The sequence below is a fragment of the Ammospiza nelsoni genome, chromosome 4, assembly GCF_027579445.1.
Source record: "Ammospiza nelsoni isolate bAmmNel1 chromosome 4, bAmmNel1.pri, whole genome shotgun sequence".
Taxonomy (NCBI): domain Eukaryota; kingdom Metazoa; phylum Chordata; class Aves; order Passeriformes; family Passerellidae; genus Ammospiza; species Ammospiza nelsoni.
In genome coordinates this window covers 13,990,682-14,013,763 of record NC_080636.1, presented here as the reverse complement: position 1 = coordinate 14,013,763, position 23,082 = coordinate 13,990,682, and the positions used below count along the sequence as shown (strand labels likewise).

Below are 23,082 nucleotides of genomic sequence, written 5' to 3'. Positions count from 1 at the left end.
TTTATCTGGTGTGACTAAATGATTTTCTCAAGTTGGTTGTAATTTTGCACAATACAGCTATGTTATGTAAACAGAAATGTTTATTCAGTGTTTTTGTTCTTCTGTTTTATACTTAGCAGATTATAAATGCACATTATCTTAATATTTCATGCAATCCTTGCCAACATTCAGATGAAGAGTTCTTTTCAAAGACACAGTGGACTGGAAGGGAATTTGCATCCTATGTATTGACATTAATCAGTCTTCCTCCTACTCCATAAAGGGGGATGCCACATCCTAAATATGATTAATCTTTTGAAATAAAAAAGAACATAATTTTTTCAACTGCTTGTGAATCAGTAACTAACTCAAAAGACAAGTTTCAGCATTTCTTGGTAAAACAGATGGGATTTTTTTCCATCTGTTTCTTATAGAAAACCAAATTTGATTTAGTCACAATTAAATTTCCTGTTAAATATTTACAGTTTTTACTGCATTTCCCCCATTTCCTTCTTTTTTAAGGAGGAAGAAAAGGGGGTACCCAAAAATTTCCTCAAGTGTACATTCCCACTGTTTCCTGCATTTTATATATTTTACACACCAAAAACATTATGTAGAAGTAAAGGAAGAGGACAAGTTTTTCCCTTTTGAAAAACAACTTTTAAAAGCTGTTTGAAAGTTTAATGTAATATACATAAAAATAAAGTATCTTTTCTCCAATTTCACAAAGTGCACTTATAATCTATTTACTACTTTCAGTCAACTTGAATCTCCTCATTACAGACTTAGCTCTAAAAAAATAGGAAAATTTCATTCCATTAGTGCTAAAATAATCTAAACTGGCTAGTAATTTTGCCTTAAATCAAGCCTTTCAGACATTACAAAGTATTAAATTACCTTTTCTTTTCCCTAAATGAGCTTTTAAAAAGGATCTGATCCTCCTCATGACTTTTCTTTCTCTCTTTCTTAAAATAGACTGCATTTCAATTCCTCTGAAAAGAGAACTTGTTTTGGTAGATCAAGTTAACTACTGAACATAATTGTAGAAAAGAGCTGTCCAAACCAGAATATCCATTGTGCATTTGAGATAAACAACCAAATCTTCAAAATAAAACTTGAAACTTTTTCTGTCAATTTGTGTGCATGGATTCATCTCCCTTTTGATATCTTTCAGCACACATAGGATTCGGCCATTACATTTAAATTATTTAGAGAATAGCTGCTAATATGAAAATTAATGATTTTATTTTTGTAATGATACCAGAACCACCATCTAAAGAATTTGATTAAATCCTTGTCAAAGGCTTCTTTCTTAGGCTTGGATTCTTAAGAAACCTTTTACAGAAAGTTTCTTGCTTTGACTTTTGTATAGAAAACCAGTGAACCTGCAGTCATGAATTATTGCTTTGAAATACAGTATCTTCATCATAGTGTATGTAAATTCAGTTGCCACTTACCCCTGATCATCCTTTGTTTGCCTCCCAGTAAAATTATTTTTACTGCCAGAATATATAAATTCATGTCTTGTGGCTTTAATTGATATATAAATAACTATAGAGTGACATCTGATAATTAGCAGATTAAATCCATAGTTTTCTTTTGCTACCTGGTGGTTTCTGGCCATGGCCGGGAGACTGCAACTAGATGTTCTTTAAGGTTCCTTCCAACCCAAACTATTGTACTGAAAGTTCATTTATTCACCAGTAACAAGCATCCCTAGAGAAATCCTGTGGGTTATGGCTCTAGAAGGTAAGGGGAGGCCAAGACAGCTGGTCAGCATTGAAGCATCACTTCCAGTGAGCAAGAAATCAAGTAAAGTGGGCAGGAGATCTGCATGAATGAGAAGAAAGCTTCTAGCAAATCTCAAACAGAAGAATGAAATTTCTGGGATGTGGAGAAAGGGGTAGGCCAAATGGAAGAGCTACAGGAGCCTGGTATGCAGGGTTCCGATGAGGAAGGCGCACTTGGAACTGAGATTGGCAAGGGATATCAAGAAGGACTTCTGCCAGGACATCACCAGCAAAAGGAAGACTAGGGAAAATATGGGGCTGCTGTGGAATCAGATGGGTGTCAGATGCTGCTGGAATCAGATGGGTGTCCTGGTGATGGAAGACACAGAGAAGGTGGAATTACTGAATGCCTTCTTTGCCTCAGTCTTTACTGCTGAGGCTGGCCCTCAGGAGCCCCTGTCCTGGTAAAAGAGGAATGCTGGAGAAAGGAAGACTTCCCTTTAGTCATAGACAGTTGAATTAGAGATCAGCTAAACAGATTTAACACCCATAAATCCATGGGCCCTGATGGGATGCACCGATGGGTGCTGTTGGAGCTGGCAGATGTTGTTAAGACACTCTCCATCATCTTTGAAAACATCACGGAGAATGGGAGAAGTGCCTGATGACTGGAGGAATGCCAATGTTACTCCCATCTTCAAAAGGAAAAGAAGGACCTGGAAAACTACCATCCAGTAAGCCTCACCTCCATCCCAAAGCATACAGGCTTAGAGGGCAATGCAAGGCTCACAGAATAGGCTGTAATTTACATTTACCTTTGTCTGACAAGGCTGTGCATGGTAGGGGCAAGAAAACATTGCTGCCTTTCTCTCAGGGTATTAATAATAGGAGGGATGGCTAAAAAAACTACCAATAAAGTAACAGAGCAGTGCCTGGCTTTATTAATAATAGGAGGGATGGCTAAAAAAACTACCAATAAAGTAACAGAGCAGTGCCTGGCTTTAAGGACTAGAGGCAGGAACTTAGATACACTTCAGCTGTGATAGAAGTGGAACAGTTCTCTTCATGACTGTAAACCATCATTCAAAACATCAGCAACAGCAGAAATATTTCATGGAGAAATGCAAGTAAATAATGGATTTTTCTAACTATTGAAGTTTTTTGTTGTTTATTTTTTTTCTTTCTGAATCCTATCTCCTGACTTTAGAAAAACCAGTGTCCTTGTTGAGCACAAGATATACTACCCAAATACAGTACTGCTGCTTACTCCAGGGGCAGAGCAGACACGCTGGTAGAATCAGATACTGCATGACCAGCAATAACCCACTGCAGCAATAGGAATAACACAGACATTTCTTAGAGCAGTGGTCTGTGAGTTCTCCCACGGATATCTTCAACACACCAGCTGTCTGTGCTCCCAGCCCTGAAGTGCCTGCCCACACACCAATGGCTACTCCCCCCCATTCTTGGACACAGAGCAGTTTTCCTTTTAAAAAAGAAAAACAGTACTGATTGCACATCAGACACGATGCTTCATCACATCAGAATTTCCCTCTCCTCAGCAGAGAGAGCCAGAAACACATTTCCAAGCTGATGGTTCCCTCTCTCTGTGCAAGTTTGCTCAGCACTCCACAAGGCAAGAATGAAACCACAGGAGGGAAGACACTACAGGGACAGCATTGATCCACTCATCATGTAGTTTGTAGTGGCTGAGCAGAGTCAGCAAGAAGAACCTCAAGTAGTTTAAAGACTGAAAAGACACTAATTACAAAATAATTGCAGTTTCTCAAGGGCCAGAGCTGGTTCTCCTGCCTTAGCTCAGAGTTAACCTCTGTTTGAGTTGACAGTCTATAGGCAATTACAATATTGTGCTCCCCTGTATGTGGTACTTATTTTTAAACTGTGCTTTTCATATCTGCACTTTTTTTTTCCTTCAGAGGAAGTGAAAAAAAAAGTGAACCTTTCCTATATAAACAGTTTGCAATTAAATTGGTAGTGTGAGTGGGAATTCCCCACTTTCAAGTTAAAACCTGAAAAAAAATTCAGTGATGCCAATTTATTTTGCTTTTTTCCTTCCTCTGTAATGTGTGTCTAACACACTACATTTTTAGTCCTTGCTGCAGCCAGCTACAAATCATGTGGCTGACAGTTAAATGGCCACTCTGAAGATGTTGTCTGATGTTGCTGAGGCTTTGGTATGCCCCAGGATGTAGGTCACTGTTAGCGCACAGCCTTTCTCGTATTCTTTGCTCCCATGATGCATTTATATGATGGTGCTTTAATGTGACACTCTTTCAAAATAGAAGTCAAGAGATGTAAAATATGTTTCCTACATAAATTATTTTTAATCTGTAATTTCCATGACTTGACATCTGCCATCAAACAAATATATCTTGTTGTTTTATTCTCAAGAGAAAGGCAGATTGTTGCTCTCTTTACTGCCAGCACTCATCTCATCATCTCTAAACAGCCTTATTCCTGGTTTCCAGAGGTGCAAAAGAGACTCGTAAGGAGCAGAGGCTTGTGGGGGTTTTACATAAAAAACATTGGAGTGAAGAAAGCTCCTAGGATTAGCAAGGCTTGCCCCTCCTGTCACACGTGGTCACATCACAAAATACTTCCAAATATAACAAACTCCACCTAGTAGACAGGACAGTATTTTACCTCTCTCTAATCCCACTGAAAAAGCTCATCCAAAACCTCATAGATCTAATGACTGGAACCTTATTCTAATTTCTAGATTCACCCTGTCTGTTTAGTAGTGAGATAAAAAATACTAAAAAACTAAGAACAGGTATATTACACCACAGCCAAAGTCCATCTGTCTTGGCATTCTGTTTCCAACCATGAGCAGTATAGGCCACTTTTGGAAAGAATTTTAGAATCAAGCACTAGAAGAGCAAGAAAGAGATGAAGTTGTGTCAGAAACAAGCATGCTAATTGAGACATTAATTTACAACTGCAACCAAACTAAAAATGAACTGACTATGCATATTTTCTTTGGTCCTGTTCCTTTCTGAACACACTGAGCCTCCGAGAGGCATTTCAGATAAGATTACAGGTGATTTGTGATAAATTTTTTTAAAGTATTTTTAAGTAGAGTAAATAGCTCAGGCTGAACCTTGACCTATGATGCCTGCACTTTTGCCATATCTGGGTTAATCTAAAACTACTCTCTATTCCAGTTGGAAACATCTGGCTTGTCTGGGTGACAATGGATGTCACTAAACCAAGTTCAGGGTCTGTAGGGACTTCATGACTTTGTACAGGTAGAAGTGTATGGTTTTGAATATGTTTGACTTTGGCATGCCTAAAGTTAATGCCACTGGCTAAAAAGGATCACAGATGGGACTGTAATACTGCTAGAATCTGATTTGAAACTTGTAAGATCAACTTTTTCTATCTTACACCTCTTCACTTGACAAAAACCATCCGATTAGCCAAAATACAAGTGAAATGTTTGATTTACCAGTGCTCATTTTTCAGTGAATGAAAGACAAGTTGGCTTTTGAATACTGGCTCCAAAGAACTTCATAGATGAGGCTCTTGACGGGGTAAGATCGATTGTGAGTAGCAACCTAGTGGACATTTTGTAGTTTCATTTTCACTTCACTTGCCATGAAACATTTTATAACTTCAGGTTATTAAGTTAGAAGCAGTGGGGAACATTCAGTTCTCAGGGCACTGAGAACTCTAAATGCCAGTTTCATGACCAATGCAAGCACTGAAGCATTGATAGCTACATTCAGTCTTACCCTGTGATATTTCATACTGGTTATGACAAGTTATCTGAATGTCTTCCAAAAAATGGAAAGAACTGAAAGACTGAACTTCATCTCTTACACTCCTTAAAATAAAATGTCCCAAACTTGGGCATTATGTTCTCTGTCAATTATTGTAAGGGAGACTTTTAGTAATTTTAAGTTTTTGGAGTGAGAAGATGCTGACAGTGAAAAGAACCACATTTTTAATTTCTGCAGTGGTATTCCAAGCATTCCATCTCCTGATACAAGCAGAAGGATTTAGAATGGAAACCTATTTGTTTCCCTGGGTTCAGTCAAACCACATTATATATTTTATTCCAAAACACAACTTGTGCCACCATAAATACTTGATAGTCTTTTAATATTAATTTTGTATGGTTGGAGAAGGCTCCCATCAGAACAGCGGGCTGTTCTGGAAAACAGACAGTGTAATTCATGACACTGTGGGAGCTCTGCATTACCACAAAGAGAACCATAGAATGGCCAGGATTAGAAGAGGCTTTTAAGACCACAAAGGTGTAACCCCCCTGCCATGGGCAGGGATACCCTCCACTAGACCAAGCAGATCAGAGCTTCGTCCAATCTGGCCTTGAACATTCCAAGGATGGGGCACCCACAGCTTCTCTGGGTGACCTGTTGCAGTACTTCAGCATCTACATCCTAAAGAATTTCCATTAATACCAAAGCCTACTCTTAAAGTTTGAAACCATTCAGCCTTGCCCTATCCTCACATGCTCTTGTAAATAGTCTCTCTGCACCTTTTTTGTAGACTCCCTTTAGGTGCCAGAAGGGCACAATTAGCTGAAAATGCCTTCTCTTTTCCCTCTGGATGTGACCATACAACCACTTTCTTATCCACCTAACACTCTTGCAGAGGGTTTTTCCCTGAGAGTAGCAATACAGGATAATCTTGTTTGTTCAGGAAATACAGATCAGGAGTTAAAATTTCATCTTTTCTGCTGGAACAGGTGCATTTTTTCTATCAACTGGCTAATAATTTGAACTGTATTGGACATAGACCAAGTTAGTTGATATTTTTAATGACTGCATAAAGAACAAACATGGAGTCTTGGTTCCCTGGAAACAGAAAGAATCAAAAAACAGAAGAAAATACTTTGCTAAAATTGATGTGTATTTTAGCTAATTCTTAACTCAAATTCACCTCTCTCATGTATTTTTTCCCCTCTTGGACATATATCCATGATTTCCCTCTGTACCTAGAACATTGGTCCTTCAGTATGATGTTGATATCTTCACATAGAACCCTCAAAACTAATGCTAGTACAACCTTAGGTTTATTTTCTTATTCAACATGAAAACAGGGGCATTGCACAGGTCCACTTCTTGCCATATACTGGTGTTCTGGGCTTTTATTCTTACCTTCAATTTGAAGAGTAACCCCTTCTTTCTCATGTCCATGTTCGTTCTTATTTCACTTATCCATTTTATCCCACTCTTCAGTATCACCATCATGTTCCAGTGCTGTTCCCACTTGTTCTCCATCAGAACAGACTGTGCTCTAAAGCTCTAGTGTAACTTCACCCACATCAGAGACCCTCTCTTGTTAACACTTCCACTTTGCTCAGCAATCCAAAGAAACCTATAATCACAGTGGCTGGAATCATGCCTCACATAAAGTGGTTTTGATTGAGATCTCAAAAAAACGAATAGAACAAAGAATAATAAGTTTAACAACGAGTAAGTGGAACAAAACTACTTAAGATCAATCCTTCTTTTTTCCTGCTGAACTTCAAAATTACCATGTAAATGCCACCCTCAGTGAAAAAGTATTACAGGAAAAAACCCTAACATTAGGAATTTTCTTAATTATGACAGGTTCAGCTGCAGTCAGAGTCTCTGCATGAAATCCACATAAGGCAGTCATACACAAAGGAGTTGCTCTGTCTTCATTGGTTCCCTGTTGACTATAGTTAAGGTGAAATTAATGCATCAAATGGAATGTAACTCAAATTTGCTACAGCTTTTACAAGTCTTAATACTGAAGGTATTTTGTTGTAGCAGATGTATGCAACAGCACATGCATCTAATATATTTTCCTGAACAGAAAGTATTGGCTTTAACCATTTAACAATTGTGAAACAGAAGTTAGACAAACCAGAAGTGTATCCCCTTATCTGAAATCCAGTGGTTTTGGCAAGTAAAAGTAAAAGCCCAAGAGTTAAGGAGAAAATGTTAATTTGAAAACTCAGCCCCCACTGGAAATGACCAGTGGACACTTCAAGAGTGACAATTCCTGTTTTGTTCCAATTTTAAACAGTCTTTCAAAAGGTATCATATCCTCATGAAAAAGTTAACTATTACATTGTCTGAAAATTCAACTCTTGCTCTCTACTGTTATCCACCTCTCTTACTTTGAGTACACCTATTAGTTTAGCCCTGGTGTACCAGGGGCTGCAGAAGCCACATGCCTGGGCACGCTGCTGTGCTGCCCAGGGGTCTCCTGCACCCAGTGCCCAGCAAGCAGCCTACAGCTGGGAAATTGTCCTTGCCCCTTCAAACAGCATTTCGTACCATCTTCTGTCTATACAGGCAGACACCACTTGGCCCTTCCTAATAACCAGCAAGATAAAATGTTTAAGTGCATACATGACTGCGTGCCAGCTAAACAGCTCCTGCATCATTAATAACCTGTCCTCCCCACTCCATTTATGCTGTACATGATGTCCATGTCTTTATCTACAGCACTCAAGACATGTATATGCTAAGCATGACTTATGCCCTTCTGCTCCACCAGCAGGGTGAAGACAAACCCCCTCTACAGCAGGAACATGGTGTGTGGCTGTGATCCCATCAGATGAGCCTTCAGCCGACGTGGTGAGAGCAGGGGCACCAGGGCACAGAGCAGCAGGAAAACCAGCAGGCAAAGTGGAGGAGAAAACCATTAGAAGCACAGAACCTCAACTTCCTACACTGCCTGACACCTCTCAGAACAAATTTGGTCTGAGAGACTACTTCACAGGGGAAGCTGAGACTGGGGAAGGGGGAGGATGCATGTTTTTACACATTTGTGTGGCCTCATGTTGCTAATAGCATGGTTTCCTACATGCTAACTATACAGATGGTGTAAAGGCTTGCAGGGTAACACTTTGGTAAAGGAGAGACCTGAATTTGCAAACAGGAAGTTTTTGGGGGGCTGTAAAAAAAAAATGTTATTCACAAAATATAGTCATGTTAAAGCTATTTATCAGGTAATGTGGATAAAGTAGGTCATTAATCCCTGCTGGATTATGGACTGATTTTTTTGATTAGTGCAAGTAGGCATGAGGCACTTAGGGCATGCATAGCTATGCTCTGCTGCCCAGGATATGATTCAGGATACAGACTTTGAAAACTAGAAGCTGGCAGTTTAGGAGTTCTGGTCATTGTTCTAATGGAGGGTAGAAAAAAATCTGGACATCTGAGCATAAGGATGTTGAGGACCTCAACAACTGGGAAAAAATATCTTCCTGGGACCCCAAGAAACCCTTTTCTTTCAGGTGATATTTGTGTATGGTCTTAAACAAACAAGCTAAACAACACACTAACTCATATTAATCCAGAATTTACTATGAGGCCCATTTCTTTATTATCTCAGCTGCGTCTCACTGAGATATAAGGATACATTGACAGAAAGAGTAATTGGTTTGTCCAAATTAAAATGAAAAGGTATTTTTAAATTCCAGCTGTGATAGTCATGAAAAATTAATGCCTGTTGTACTGGAGAGAAAACATCACTACATACCACCACATACACAGGTAAGTGACGTCCAAACTACCAGGCTGAGGCAGTCTTTGACACTGCACTTCTTTTGCAAATCACCAAATATGACTGGTGGTAACAAAGGGATATGACTGCTGCTTGTGGTCACAATTTTACATTAAGTTCAATGAACAAAAAAAGCACTTTGAGCTTTTATTATTGTACCCATGAGATAACTGTTTTCTTCATATGTTCTGATGCATCAATAGATCTCAACACACTATAAAATGGTCTTATATATATTTGGGATGTGAGGTACGGGTGTACATTCGTATTCAAAATCTTCCACCAGACAAGTAGCCAAAAAAGGAGCAGAAACCAGGGGCTTCAATCTTAAGGTTTCCTTCCATTTGTAAGAACATCCTACTTAGAAAGTGCTTAAGAGGACGTTCAAAGAAAATTCTAAGAATAGTAGTGTAGTTCATATCTACAGAAGGCACTGGATAATGAATATTAAACTATAGAAACCACTGTGTGACTTGCTAATTTTTGTTCCCTCCTAAATAGTTTTAAAAAAAATATTATACATTCCTTCATTTCACAGGCAAAGAAGTTAAAACTTTAATACTCAAAACCCCATAGTAATTAATTTTTTTGTTAATACCAGTCCAGTCTGAACAGTTACAGGCTTTTTTGCTTGGGTTGGGAAATTCTTATACTCTTATGTGCAGTACAACAGTTAAACAACCTGTTTCTATTCACACCATGTCCAAGCCCTTAAAGCTTTGTTGCAGAATATTGATTGTCATTCCATTTGCTGATAACATGCCAACAGCAATGGTACACCCGGATGTGGGACTCCTTTCACAGCCTTGGTTTCTTTTTTTGTTGTTTTGGGGGGTTTTTGTGCGTGTGTGCCTGTGTATTGGTGGTGGTAGTGGTGTTTGTTGGGGTTTGTGGCTGTTTTTTGGTTTGTTCTGCTTGAAGCTGATGGAGTGGTTTCTAAAACTGGTATACAGAGTTGGCTGTATGTGCTTGGCATAGGAAAGACCAGAAAGGTCAGACTGTGGGCAATAAAGCAAAAGAAGGGGATGAGTCTCTCAGCAGAGGCTGTGGCATGGTTAAAATCCTCGCTGATAAAAAGCTATTCCTTAGCAGAAATCTCCCCAATCGGTGGAAGCCTCTGCCCTCTACTGGCATTGCCGAGGATCAGCCTTGCTCAGCCGTGGGAGGCTGCGATCAGACCCCGAGAGCCCCCACAGACCCTGCTGAGACCGGCCGTATTTATAGAGCAGATCCTTCAGAACATGGTGTTTCAGGAAGTGCAAGAATAACCGGGATCTAAATCTCAAGTGACATTTGCTATTGACTTCTGCAATGCCTTTCAGATGTCTGCCTACTTCTCACCTTGTTCAACACTGCAAGGGTTAGTCTGAAGCATCTCCACATGCTATTACAGTCCCCATCTGTTTTCTTCCAGTGAGCCAATACAGGGAAGAAGAAAGATAAATGTTACTTCTTGTTGTGGTAGTAATTTTCATTCTACCATTAAGAAAAAAAAAAAAAAAAAAAACACAACAACACATTTGTTTACCATGTTTCAACAAAAGATTTCAAAGTGCAATTTTGGGTTACAATGGAACTGGACATGCTGAATGACTGCTATTACTGTACTTGAAAACTTCTGTTTTCCTTAGAAGCAGGGCATGATCATAAATGTTTATTTTGTGGCAATTTTTACTACTACTACTAATAATAGGTAGAAAACTGATTTTCTCATGAAAATATAACTAAACAAATTAAATATCTTGGTAAAATATGTGAATTTCACTTCCCAGTGAACTCTGAAAACATTTTGGACTCAGTCCTGCAATGATCAAAAGGTTCTGCAAAGCAAGGGGCCTGGAACCAGTCAGGGTCTGCAGAACAGCAGCCACAGTCCACACAGCAGCCCAGGCTCCCACCCACTTCACACTTGGAATGTCAAAAACAGGCTCTTGCCCAGTGTCCAGAGGTCTTTGGATTTATAATACCACTGATATTCTACTGTACAAGGCTCTTTTGTTTGTGCTCTATTAAAATCTACTTTCTCTAAATCTGTAAGAACAAATCCCCTTCATACAGAGCAGGCCTGTCCCAGCTCCTGGCCTTCTGACAAAGCCATGTTTTGTCTCTGCACCTTTGTATCAGATGCCACCTGCAAGAGCCATCCCTATTTGGGGAGACTGGAACTGTGTGTATGCAATTGCATCATCTTCTCTAAGGTGCATTGGCTCTGCTCTAGAAAAGTTTATTTTCAAACAACATTACACCTGTGAAACCCAGAATGCTGAGTGCAACTGGGCTGCAGTGTAAGCAGGACTGATCTGGCATGATTTGGGTTTTATTTTTCACCAGACTCCACTTGACTTCCCTCCTAGTAAACAGTAGCATGCATCTTTGAAGGAAGATTGCATAGAAAAATGTCCTACTAAACAGGCTCTGTGCATATGAATTCTGTAGTGTGACAACATCTGTACAGCCCCAAGTAAAACACACGATAGATTCAGCTGCTTAATATATATAAGAAATTAATAAATATTGCATTCCTTAAATTAAAGGAAGGTAAGGTCCTAACTTCTGTAGTACAGTGCTGGTAATCATGACATATTTAACATTTGTAAAATATGAGCAATTCAGAAGTTCTCATCAACACTGGAGTGGAAATTCATCATGTACCTATTTCTGTAATAAGCAGTGAGACATCCCTGCCTAATGGGGGGGGTTGGACTAGATTTTCAGAGCTCTCTTGCAGCCCAAACCATGCCATAATTCTGTAAAAATCTTTTCAACAGGACTACAATCTCCATTAGTAGTGTGGGGGCACTGTAGAGAGCTCATCCATATGGAATACCCCTACACAAAGACACATCTCTGCTCCTCATTGCAGCACCACCAGATCTCTGGGCCAGCTGAAGGAAATAAAGTTTGGAAAGATACAAGATGAAACTGGTCACAAAAAGCCTCTTTAACATCAAACTCCTCAGGTTAAATCTCTCACCTTAGCAGCAATTTGTCAGACAGCTGGCTCATTGTCATACACTCACCTCTATCGTCACTCTCCAGATTCAATAATATCATTTTTGTATCTTTCTGCTCGTACCTGCGAACTGATGAGAGTTAATCCAGAAGTCTTGCACTCACAATTATACTTTAAAACTATTCACTGCCTCAGCTAGCTTGGCAAAGGGAAGCCTTCAAATCCTGTTAGTTTGTAGTATGACAGCTACACCCTATTCAAGAATAACTGAGTAGCACTCTAGTTTCATTCCCAACCAGTCCCTTGCAGTTTTTGTCTGTACTCTGAGCCTGTATAGACTGCTGGTGCAGCAGCATCATTGCAAGCTTTTCACTGAAAAGCAGATTTACAAATGACAGTCCTGGTTTGACAAGACAGAAAAATTCCCCTCTATCTTTGCATCCTGCAAAACAAAACAAGTAAAGACAGTCATAGCAAAACAGACAATCATTCTATGTTAAAATTAACATGGGCACATGTGAGATTTTCCAGTGGGAAGAGGGGAAAGGTTTCCTGACTCATGGCAATAAATCCTTCCCCAACACAACCCTGAAGTTAATAAAAACAGGAAAGTTTCGAAGGAGAACATACACACAACTTTGCATGTTTAATTGCTTTCAAGATGTTCCCAAAAATCCAATAGAACTGATTTCCTGTGAGTCCATGCTCAGAACAGGTAATGCTTGCACTCTTTATCTGAACTGTACTCCCATGTAACAAGGCTGGATTTAAGAAAACATTTGCCCCAGCTGAAGGCCTGCCTCTGTGCATGGCTAATAGATCTTCAGCACACACAGAAATGTATTTTATGCACCATCAGAATTAAATAAGTAAAAAGATTAAGTCCTTTACCACAACTGAACTGTATGTTCAATTAAACCGAATAAAATGTTATCAAGGTATTTGGATTACAGTAATGGAGACAGCCCAGTACATAAAACAATATATATTTATTTGCACAAAAAGTTCCATTTTCAAGTGCATGTATGCTTTTTCTACTACTTTACAGCACTTTGCTTTTAGAAAAAGTCAAGAACAATCATGACCAAGAGAAAGACCACTATTCATTTGACAGAATGACTCTTATCCTACAACGAAAGGCCTGAGAGCAGCTTATGAACTGTAAGGCAAATTAGGAATTCCTTCTCAAGTGAGTAATCTCAGTTTCATTAACTCAAGTGGAACATTCACAAGAAAAGTGTTACATGACTAGGACATGATACATGACTGTGGTGTTCCCTATGGCTATAGCCAACACAATAGGCAGGTTATATTCTCAGACAGAAAAAGACAGAAAGCTAAAAGATGCACAGTAAGTTGCCAGAAACACTTACGGACAGAGAAAAAAAATCCAACTATTATGTATGCAATCACATGACATAGTTAAGCACAATTCCCATTTCAGAGAAAACAGGTAAATTGCCATAAAATGCTCAGAATTAGGACACCTACAGACTTTAAAGCCTGCAACCTTCATTTAGAGACAAGTTGGTATTATTTGGTAAACAAATGCTGATAGCTCACAACTGACAGCACAAACATTACTTGAAATCTGGTTCCATTAATGGAATAACTACAAACACTGGATACAGAAGACCATTGAAATTATACTGGTGGACAGATTTTCCACATCTTCTCCTTTGTTGAAGTTTCATCACTTCAAGTGACTGAAATCAAAGATGTGCTGCTGAAACTAATTCAGTCTTCCCACCTGTAGTTATCACCTGGATTAGACTGCCAGAGCTGGGTCGATCCTTTCCTGTTATCCAGTCATAAAAGGTTCTGTTTTAAAATAAATGGATAAAATAGGGTGAGGGAGAACAAAAAAATTACAACTATTATCAGGTATATTGACAGGAGGAATAAAATACAAGCCTATTACTTTTCCTACTGCTCTCTCTAGAGATGTCAATGTGATGTGATCACTGGATTCAGACCCTCAGAACTGTACAGAGGGCCCAGAGAAATCCAAGGGACACAGGATTTCCAAAATATCTCAAAAGAAAAGGCCAGGAGCTTAAAATGTCAGTCACTAGGTTTTTTCCTATTTAAAAGAAGTTAGAAAAGGGGAAGGAGGAGCTACTTTAGTTGCCTTTATAGCACATAAATAAACGAATTTCAGTTTTATGACTAGAATAGAGTTGCTAAATTCATTACTCTGCCACTGGCCATTATAACATTATGATATGTAACTGTGAAAGTGGTCTCAGTGGGAGGGAAAAAAGCCTTAAGACATCCAAAACAGTGCTGAGTAAGATGGACACCTTCTAGGTAGCAGACCAGGAGACTTCTTATCAAAAGACAACATAATCTCCTTCCTCAAAATAGATTAGAGAGAGTGAAGTGTATTTTACAGGTCCTTCAGCCTTCCCAATAATGCACACATTGCAACTATCATGTTGGAACATCCCACAATTCAACAAGAGCTCCCAGGGCATAAAATCCAAGTGCCATATGGGAAAGGATTTCCTGCATTGTTCCCAAGATGCAGATGTTGCTCAGTGAGATTTTCAGTTTTCCAAGCACTGGGGTTAAACTTTAGGGAATTAGAAACAAAACAGACCAATCAACTGAATTCTCCTGTAAGGATAAATTATTTAAAAGTTCAACTTAAAAAACGAATTTGCAACACTGCAACATCTAGCTAAGCTATCCCTGGAGCACAGTAAATTAGGGATCTTTTTCTGAACATTTCCAGGCCAGCTAAACTCAATTGATGGGGCCTGTTTTAAAGAGCCTCATCAGACAACTGCAGAGGCTTAAACTAAACAGATGCAACTGAAACCATTTCCATCTCTGGCATCCACCTTAAAAAAATTACAGAAAAGGAAATCTGATGTCAGAACTAAACTACTCTCTGAACAATTAGCAATAGGTAAATTAAATTCCACTGTCAGTTCTAAAAGAGTTTTAAAATGTGAGTTCACACTCAACAGAAACTCTGCTACTCCCCATCACATGGCAGAAAGCAATAGTCATGCTGCACCTTCTCCAACCCTGAGGAATGAGAACAGTAAGGCAGATAATCTCACCCTGCCCTTACATAAACTACAGTGAAGTTTCAGCATTTTGCAGCACCATTCAGGACAAGTTTTTGTAGATAGTAAAAAAAAAAAATCTGTACTAAATTCTTCTGAACAAGAGCAGAAATGTTGCCAGTTGATAGAACTGAACTAACGTGCCATAAACTGGGCAGTAAAATGTGTTTAGAAGAAAAAGAATCCCACCCAAGTTGAAATGCTTATTTGCAGTTTATCTTTAAGCCAGGTGTCTCCTGCACCTGCTGTCTGCAATTTAATTTGTCTACAGACTTTAGGAAATTCTCCAGCTTCCAGCTGCTTAAGGCTATTTTTCTTGCTGGAATCACTCATGCAGAGAAGCTAAAGTTGATGGAGTTAGGCTAATTTTCTCCAGTTAGGAAGCCTATGCAATTAAACCTGGTGTGATTTAGAAAGATACCCAATAAGATGATAGAGGAAAAAAATCCACCCAAATCCAAGACAGCCATTTAAACAGAACAGGCACTGAGATGCAGCAGCAAGAGCGACAGGGAACAACTGTTTAGTTATCCCACAGATACTCACTCTGCAATGAAATCTAAAGGTGTCCAGGAGCTGAAATCTGCATCAGGCATTGATTTCCTGTTTGCTGGTGTATCTAAGGTAACCCTGTGATTAAAGAAGATAAGCAAGCCTTTTATTTATATATCATGTTTCTGATGAGCACCACCTACTTCAACTCATTTCTGTAATACGTCCTTGACTTTTACACCAGGTGATATGGATCCCTTGCATCCTCTCCATGTGTTAACAGTCTATAGTCATTAGTTTCAATGTATATCCAAGGCTCCAACTAAGACTGCCCCCAGTGTCCTGGCTAGCTGAAGAAGTGCCCATTGGAGCCATCACTCAGCCTGCAGTTCCCCTCCCATCCCTCCTATGCAGATGGGGAATGGCAGCAATAATAAGCCTGTTCACATGTACTGCCCAGCACACCTGCACTACTTCCATGCTTTTGAGAGACCAAGTGCATAAATATAGGAAGCAGTGAGTTTGACAATACATATTTACACTAGATACAATGATATGAAAGGGTTAACTTTCCAGAACTCCCTCACTGAAATGCTGTTGACAATCCAAGGTGTATTTATCCTCTCAAAAATTCAGTTAAGAACAGCAGTTTGCATGAGAACTACACAAGAGCAGCAGGCACAAAAATCCAGTGATCTCGGTGTATGCCTGGCTGTAAAGCTCTCTAGAAGGTGCTGTCAGTTATCCAAACACATTTAATGCCATTCCTGTCTGACCTGAAGAAGTGTCTTAAGAGTTTGTGTGAGGAAACCAAAAGTAGAGAATTCAGGTAGTAGATCAAATCTCTGTACAGAACTCTCTAGTCTTACATTTTGGGTCTTGAACTAGATATGGACCTGGCAAGAAACATACTTTCAATTTTTGCAACAGAATTGATAAAATTAAACATAGTGAAGACCTACTAGGCCATCCACTTTTCACTAGTTTTCCTAACCAAAAATGAAAGCAGGTAAATACAAGCTAAATTTTTTGGTTTACAGGTCCTCAAAGTACCCTAATTTTACCGTCCAGGCATGCAGCATCTTATGAAGAAGCATCTTTAATCAAGTGAAAGCCTGTCAAGTAATCCTGTGCTTACTTGTTGAAAGCGAAGGGAGACGACCCATCTTTGTTGATCAGCATCGACTCCGATTTATTGATCAAATCAGTCACCCTTTATAATCGTGTTAATTAACTTCATGCATATTGCAAAATCCAAGCTCACGATAGGTTACAGAGAAAACTCTAACCCCTCCTTTTGTTTACAATACCCGTGGTTTATTGAAACCAAAATTAGTGTTCTCACTGTGATATGAAAAGTTCTCAAAACCTTCATATCTGTTCCCAGAGCAGCCAAGGACTGTCATGAGAAGACTCTCTGAGAATCCTGCTGTTTATGAAAAGGTGCCTGAGAACCTAGTTATTTACAAAATCAAGCCTGGGAACTGCTGCTCTACAGCTGCCCCTCACCTTCCCATCAGCTGTATACCTTCATGGCCTCTTTCTTTAAGCCATGCTTGAACCAGGCTCTCCACACTTACTATTATCACAGAGCTAAGTCTAAAACTTTGCTGAACAGTTCATCTCATTTTTACAGTTCATCTCATTTTTACAGTTCTGTCTATCCTGAAATAAAGAAATCACATGTTAATGCATGGCTACAGTTAAACTGGTTAAAAGTAAACAAAATTTTAATCCTAACATCCATGACTGTTTTGCAAAGACAAAGAAAAGAATGCAATCATTTTTAGGGTGACTTGTGTAATTCTTTGTTCATCCAGTGAAGATGCATCTTTTCCCTGTGAGTAGGTCTGAGAGGCTGTTTGTGTGCTGTGAATAGGACACTGCAAACATATCTGTTTGGCTCTAGGCTGCAGCAGTAATTAAATTAAACAACACAGGCAAAGACAACTAAGCAACCACTTACGGTAAAATGGCAACTGCAGCAGAGCCAGATGGCAGCCCACTGTTGGCACCAGCCAGACTCTGACAAAGCTGGTGCACTGCTCCTTTGGCCATGCCATAGGCAATCATCCCTAAAAATTAAAAACAGGCAAATCAGAGCACTATCAGAACAGCCCTCAACATCAGCAGTAACATGACAGAAACTAAAGACTGATAAATATTAGGACCACTTACCACAGCCAGAAAAGAATCAGACTTTCAAAACATATTAAAGCATACATATTAAAAGAAAAATTATAATATTAATAAAAAGGCTTTAGAAGACATCCAGAAACTACCACAGAACTCAGTTAACTCAGCACTACAGAAATAAACAGCTTACCAAGTCAAGCATGTTTAGTCAAAGTATCCAAATGCACCCTGAAGGATGTGACCTACAGGGCTACGTTTACAAATTTAACAGAGTAAGATGCTCACAGACTTCAATAAGGCACTCTTCTATTAATTTTCATCATATAACTACAGTATTTGTGAATTTGGACCCAAAGAGACACTTCTCTCTCAAATCTGGAATTCACTTGGTCAGCATCCCAGGTCTGACAGGCCCTGTGGAGAAAGCTACAAAAAAACCCAAGGCTCATGGTAGAAAATTAATAAATAATGTGCAAGAAAAGAAGCCTTTTCCTAAAAACTGCTGCTTTCTAGGCAAGACAGCATTTAGCAGTGTAAGAGCAGCAAGAACTAGAGCATAAGGCACACTGGTCAGGAACAAGATCTGGACAATCAGAAGTCTCAGATGTCTCAAGGCGTGTATCTGTCAAGAAGTCCAGACACAGACAAAGTACCTAAGAAAACAGGTCTACTACAACTGAATGTCTTCCTTCCTAGCCATCTATACAGCCATTTAGGCCCTATCCAATGCTCCTAAGGAAGTATTCTGAACATAGTAGAAATACTTCTACAATGTAATTAAACATATTATATAACATCCATTTTTATTAGGAAGAATCATGGACAGCCCTAGCTAACTTATTTTATTGTTATGATAAAAATATTCACATGTGTATCACATTCCTCTCTCGTCTTGCCTAAACCAAACATTCTAATTCTTCTTAGAAACCTTTTCATGCCTGACACATTTCTCAAATATCACACTCACCCTGCTTCTGTCACTGTTCATGTAATTTTCAATGTTCTTTGGTTTGCATTATGTGAGGCAAGATTTTCTCATAGGAAAAGAAAAATCTCATTAACAGCAAACAAGAAAAAGATTCTTTCTTCCAGAACAGCCAGTCATAAAAAGGCTAATAAGGCATATTTGCAAAAGTTGAGTAACAACTCTTTCCCAATTCTTCCTGATGTTAATAAGTTGCATGTGTTTGCCCAAAGCACTGCTGTGACTTTTTGAAAAATCCAGACCAGCTGAAACCAGCTAGTTCAAAACAGGAAGGCTCATCACTTTGATTACTGTGTTGTGGTCTCTACCTCCCAAGACCACCCAAACAAAAACTGTGAAAATCTGCCAGAATTCACTTTATTTCATTTGTGTACAGTCAGTCAGCCGTTCACTGTAAATTATTCATCTGCTTATTCTCAAAAATAAACCTTTTATCTTTGACTATAATGGATGCCACTATAAAAACAAAAGACTAATCATTAACTAGAAAATATATAGAATATTTTTGCCTGAAGAGTTTTAGACAAAGCTTTCAGGAATATTCATAAATTGTATATGTTTTAATATCTTAGTATCTGTGTATTAAAAATATTGTTAAAATGACACTAATAAAAGCTTGGGAAATAGGAGTATTTGTCTCAAACTTTCCTTTTGCTGCCTGTGGGCTTGTGTGTCAGTGCCTATTTTTTTTTTTTCCATTTTAAATTTCTCCCAGATTTCTTCCTCCATGCAGATCAACATGGTTGAGGGGTAAGATTAAAAATGCAATAAAGTTCCTATTAAATAGCTAGCTAAGGACAAAGCCAACAGTCAACAAGCTTATCTATGTTTGAAGCAAAGATAGACTGGAATCAGAACATGAACAGGACAAGCTTGGTTATCAGAATCAGCTGAGTCATCACCAACAGAAAGATTGGTCAATTAAGGACTCTGCCTTTCAGAACACAAATAGGAAATTTAACTTTGTCTAAGCACTGTACTTCTATTGCTCTGTGCTTCTAGTCTTCATTGTCTTCCAAACATTTTTCTGTATCATATACTAGCCAAGTATATTTCACCAATGCATGTCAAATACTATTTAAATACTGATTCTACATGCTTGCACTACAGCTTCGAGAGATTCAATACTGTTACCTGTAAAATTACATTTTCCTTACACATTTCAGCAGCAGGATCCCATCTGTGCTAGATGACAAGAACTAGGGTGTGAAGCTATTGCCTCACAAACAAGAATGCTCAGACAAACAACTGTCTCTGCCTGCTGGTGTCCCTGCAGCTGTCGTGCACAGCATTTTACCTGGGGTTCCAGACAAAGCAGCTTGAGCTCCTGTCAGAGTCAAGAGGCCACCTTCTTTCAGATGTTTTGCGGCAAGGTGGCTGGAAATAGTCGATGTCCAAACACTCTGCTTCCACATCAGATCACAGTTTTTGTATAAAGCTGATTAGGAGGAGAATTAATGAAATTAGCCAAAGGAAGACGACAAACTCTGATTTCCTCACTGTTACACAGAGTGCAATAGCACTATGAAAACATGCTTTCTGTAATTTTCTACCTCTACATTGTAAAATATTCATTTATGTCTTTTTATCTCCTTTCTCTTTGAGCCTGTAACAGCCAAACCAGAAGGGGGAAGAAAGGGACACATTTCACCAGATTTATTCCAAACAGAAAACAAGGCTATTTTTATTCTTGTATCTCTACAGTAGTGGGCAAAGTACAAATTTCATTATGAATGTTACATGTTTAAAAGCCTTTTTTCAATCTGAAGTGTTTTTTTCTGTGGCATGAATAGGCAGTGCCTTCCAATATCATATTGCACAGTAACAGCTCAGAGAGCTGCAGAAGCAACTGAGGTTTTATGCATAAAGCAATGACTTAGGAAACAACATCAATGTGTCCTTCATAACTTGCCTGACACAGGTAATCTCAGCAAAAAGATTGTTATCACAGATAACAATGCTGAGCTCCTTCAGAAAGCACATCAAAACTTTCTAATAAAAATTAGTGCATCAACAAACATTACTGAAGAAATGAAGTGCTGTGCAAATTTAACAGAAAGCAAAAATTCAGAGCACTGTGACTAAGCTATTTTGTGCTTCTATGCTTTTGTACTCTCATGGAAGAGGAAGAAATATTTTTAAGGACTTCTCTCAGGTATCATTCATGTTTTCACCAGCATGTCTATACCAAAGGCTTACACTTGGCTTTGGCACTGCCTCCAGCCCATCCTCCTGCCACACACAGGATTGCATCCACCTTCTCTTCACCAAGAAGCTTTCCAACTTCTGCTGTCACCTTCAACACACAGAACAAGAACATACTGAAAACACCGGACTGATAAGGTAAAGAGGTAAACACCGTGAATGCCATAAAGCTACTTTTTCCTACTTATGTATCTGAGTAACACAGGACACAGCAATTTAAACAGCTATAGAAAATTCATATTTATGATTCATGAACTCAAAACAACTGTGTTTAAAAATAACTATAGATGAAAGTCAGACAAATGAAAGCCATAGAGTGTGTGATGTCACTGGAAATAAATGATCATCAGGGCTGAAACACCTGACCCTTACCTCTACTGCTAACAAAAATTATTACTGACTTGCTTTTGACAAGTTCTTTTCAGAGTATGGTGTTGTTTAAGATAGGAAATGAAACTCTAGGTCTGACAAGGACTACTACTGTCACTTTTGATGACAGTGCAAGAAAAACAACTAAAGATTAGCCCTCTTTAATGCTTCTGTCTAGACCACAACCATCAGTTTGAGTCTGATCACAAAATTTGAGCTTGTATACTTTAAGATATCTATAATTTCTTCTCTTTCAAATATAAGACCTCGCAATTGGTAATGAATTTGCTGGCTACAAATTTTCTCTGTCAAAGCAAATAGCAAACAATCTATCTCCCAAGAAGTGAAGAAAAACCAACAGCTTTTACAAAACCATATACTGAAAATTGTATTGTAAACATTCTATGTTACTCTTCCAAGCTTTAGGAGTTGTGCATATATAAAAAACCCCTACTGGCTAGGTATTCAGTACATCAGGAACAGAAATTGGCTTGAAACTTAAAATGTAAAAATGAATGCTATCTGTAGAGAATAAAGCAAAATACTTTTTTCAGCTGGCTTAGATCCTCTCACATTCCCATCTGTGGAAACCAGTGCATTACCCTAGGGATCCCTTGGGGCTTAGGTTCATATGCTTTGAGCATGCCATCTACTTACACACAACACATCTTTAAGTTAGGGTATTTGCTTCATTTTAAGGTGTCCTTACCATCTTGATTACAACTCACCAGGTTCAGTCTATAACTCTCAAAAGTCAAGACAAAAACAAAGCAAAACTGCCTTATATGCTGAGCCTTCAATATCCCGGATCAAGCTCTTTCTGCATATTCAGTTAAAAGGAATTACAAAACATTAAAAAGAAGGGACGAGCAGAAGCTGAAGGACCTTGAGATTCGCGGTACGGCTGCTGCTCCCTGCGTGGAGCCGGACCCATCCCTGCAGCCACCTTGGTACCGCGGGCAGCAGCGAAAGAGATGCACAAACCTGCGGGGAAGCTGCGTGCACCGCTCGGTCGAAGGGACGCGCACCCCCGGGGGAGGCTGGCTGGTGCACCGCTCGGCCGAAGGGATGCGCACCCCGGGGGAGGCTGGCTGGTGCACCGCTCGGCCGAAGGGATGCGCACTCCCGGGGGAGGCTGCGGGCACCGCTCGGCCGAAGGGACGCGCACCCCGGGGGAGATGGGCAGCTGCACCGCCCCACCGCCTCACCCGGCACTGGCCGCCCCGCGCCCGCCGCCGACCCACCTGCTCGGCCTGCTCGGGGAAGGAGTCGGTCGCTTTCACCACCACGTTGGCGCTGGCGTCCGCGTTCTCCGCCAGGTCGATGCTGGCCACCCACTGTCACGGCGAGAGGAACGGCGCGTTAGCGGCCCGCGCCCCGGAGCGCCCAGCACAGCCCGGCAGGGCACGGCTGCTCCCCCGCGAGGCTCCCCGCCTCGCCACCTCCCGGCCCGGCGCTTACCCAGTTCTTGGACTTGAAGTACCGCACGCACTGGGAGCCCAGCGCCCCTCTGCCGCCGTACACCAGCACCCTGCGCGCCGCCATGCCCGCCGCTCCGGCGCTGCTCTCAGGGCGCGGACTGAGCCGCCTCACGGGGCGGGAGAGAGGCGGCAGCGCCCGGCTGTG

General features: G+C 39.9%; 1 protein-coding gene across 2 annotated transcripts in view; it reads right to left on the bottom strand.

The window, feature by feature from the left end:
• The window catches only part of QDPR (quinoid dihydropteridine reductase), a 383,857-nt gene extending 360,787 nt beyond the window's left edge, over nucleotides 1–23,070 (bottom strand). Inside the window, exons 1-7 of one of the 2 annotated variants that reach the window (XR_009418259.1) lie at nucleotides 22,918–23,070; nucleotides 22,701–22,793; nucleotides 21,082–21,178; nucleotides 20,180–20,320; nucleotides 17,728–17,836; nucleotides 15,816–15,899; nucleotides 13,166–14,013 (exon numbers count right to left, since the gene is read on the bottom strand). Coding sequence is in view for 1 of the 2 variants with exons in the window: in XM_059469742.1 (XP_059325725.1) it covers nucleotides 13,905–14,013; nucleotides 15,816–15,899; nucleotides 17,728–17,836; nucleotides 20,180–20,320; nucleotides 21,082–21,178; nucleotides 22,701–22,793; nucleotides 22,918–23,001 (717 nt within the window). In the remaining variant the exon portion in view is untranslated. Of the gene's footprint in view, nucleotides 1–13,162; nucleotides 14,014–15,815; nucleotides 15,900–17,727; nucleotides 17,837–20,179; nucleotides 20,321–21,081; nucleotides 21,179–22,700; nucleotides 22,794–22,917 lie in introns of those variants that run through there. The other variant, XM_059469742.1, reaches the window with a different exon arrangement.
• Between the last annotated feature and the right edge of the window lie 12 nt (nucleotides 23,071–23,082).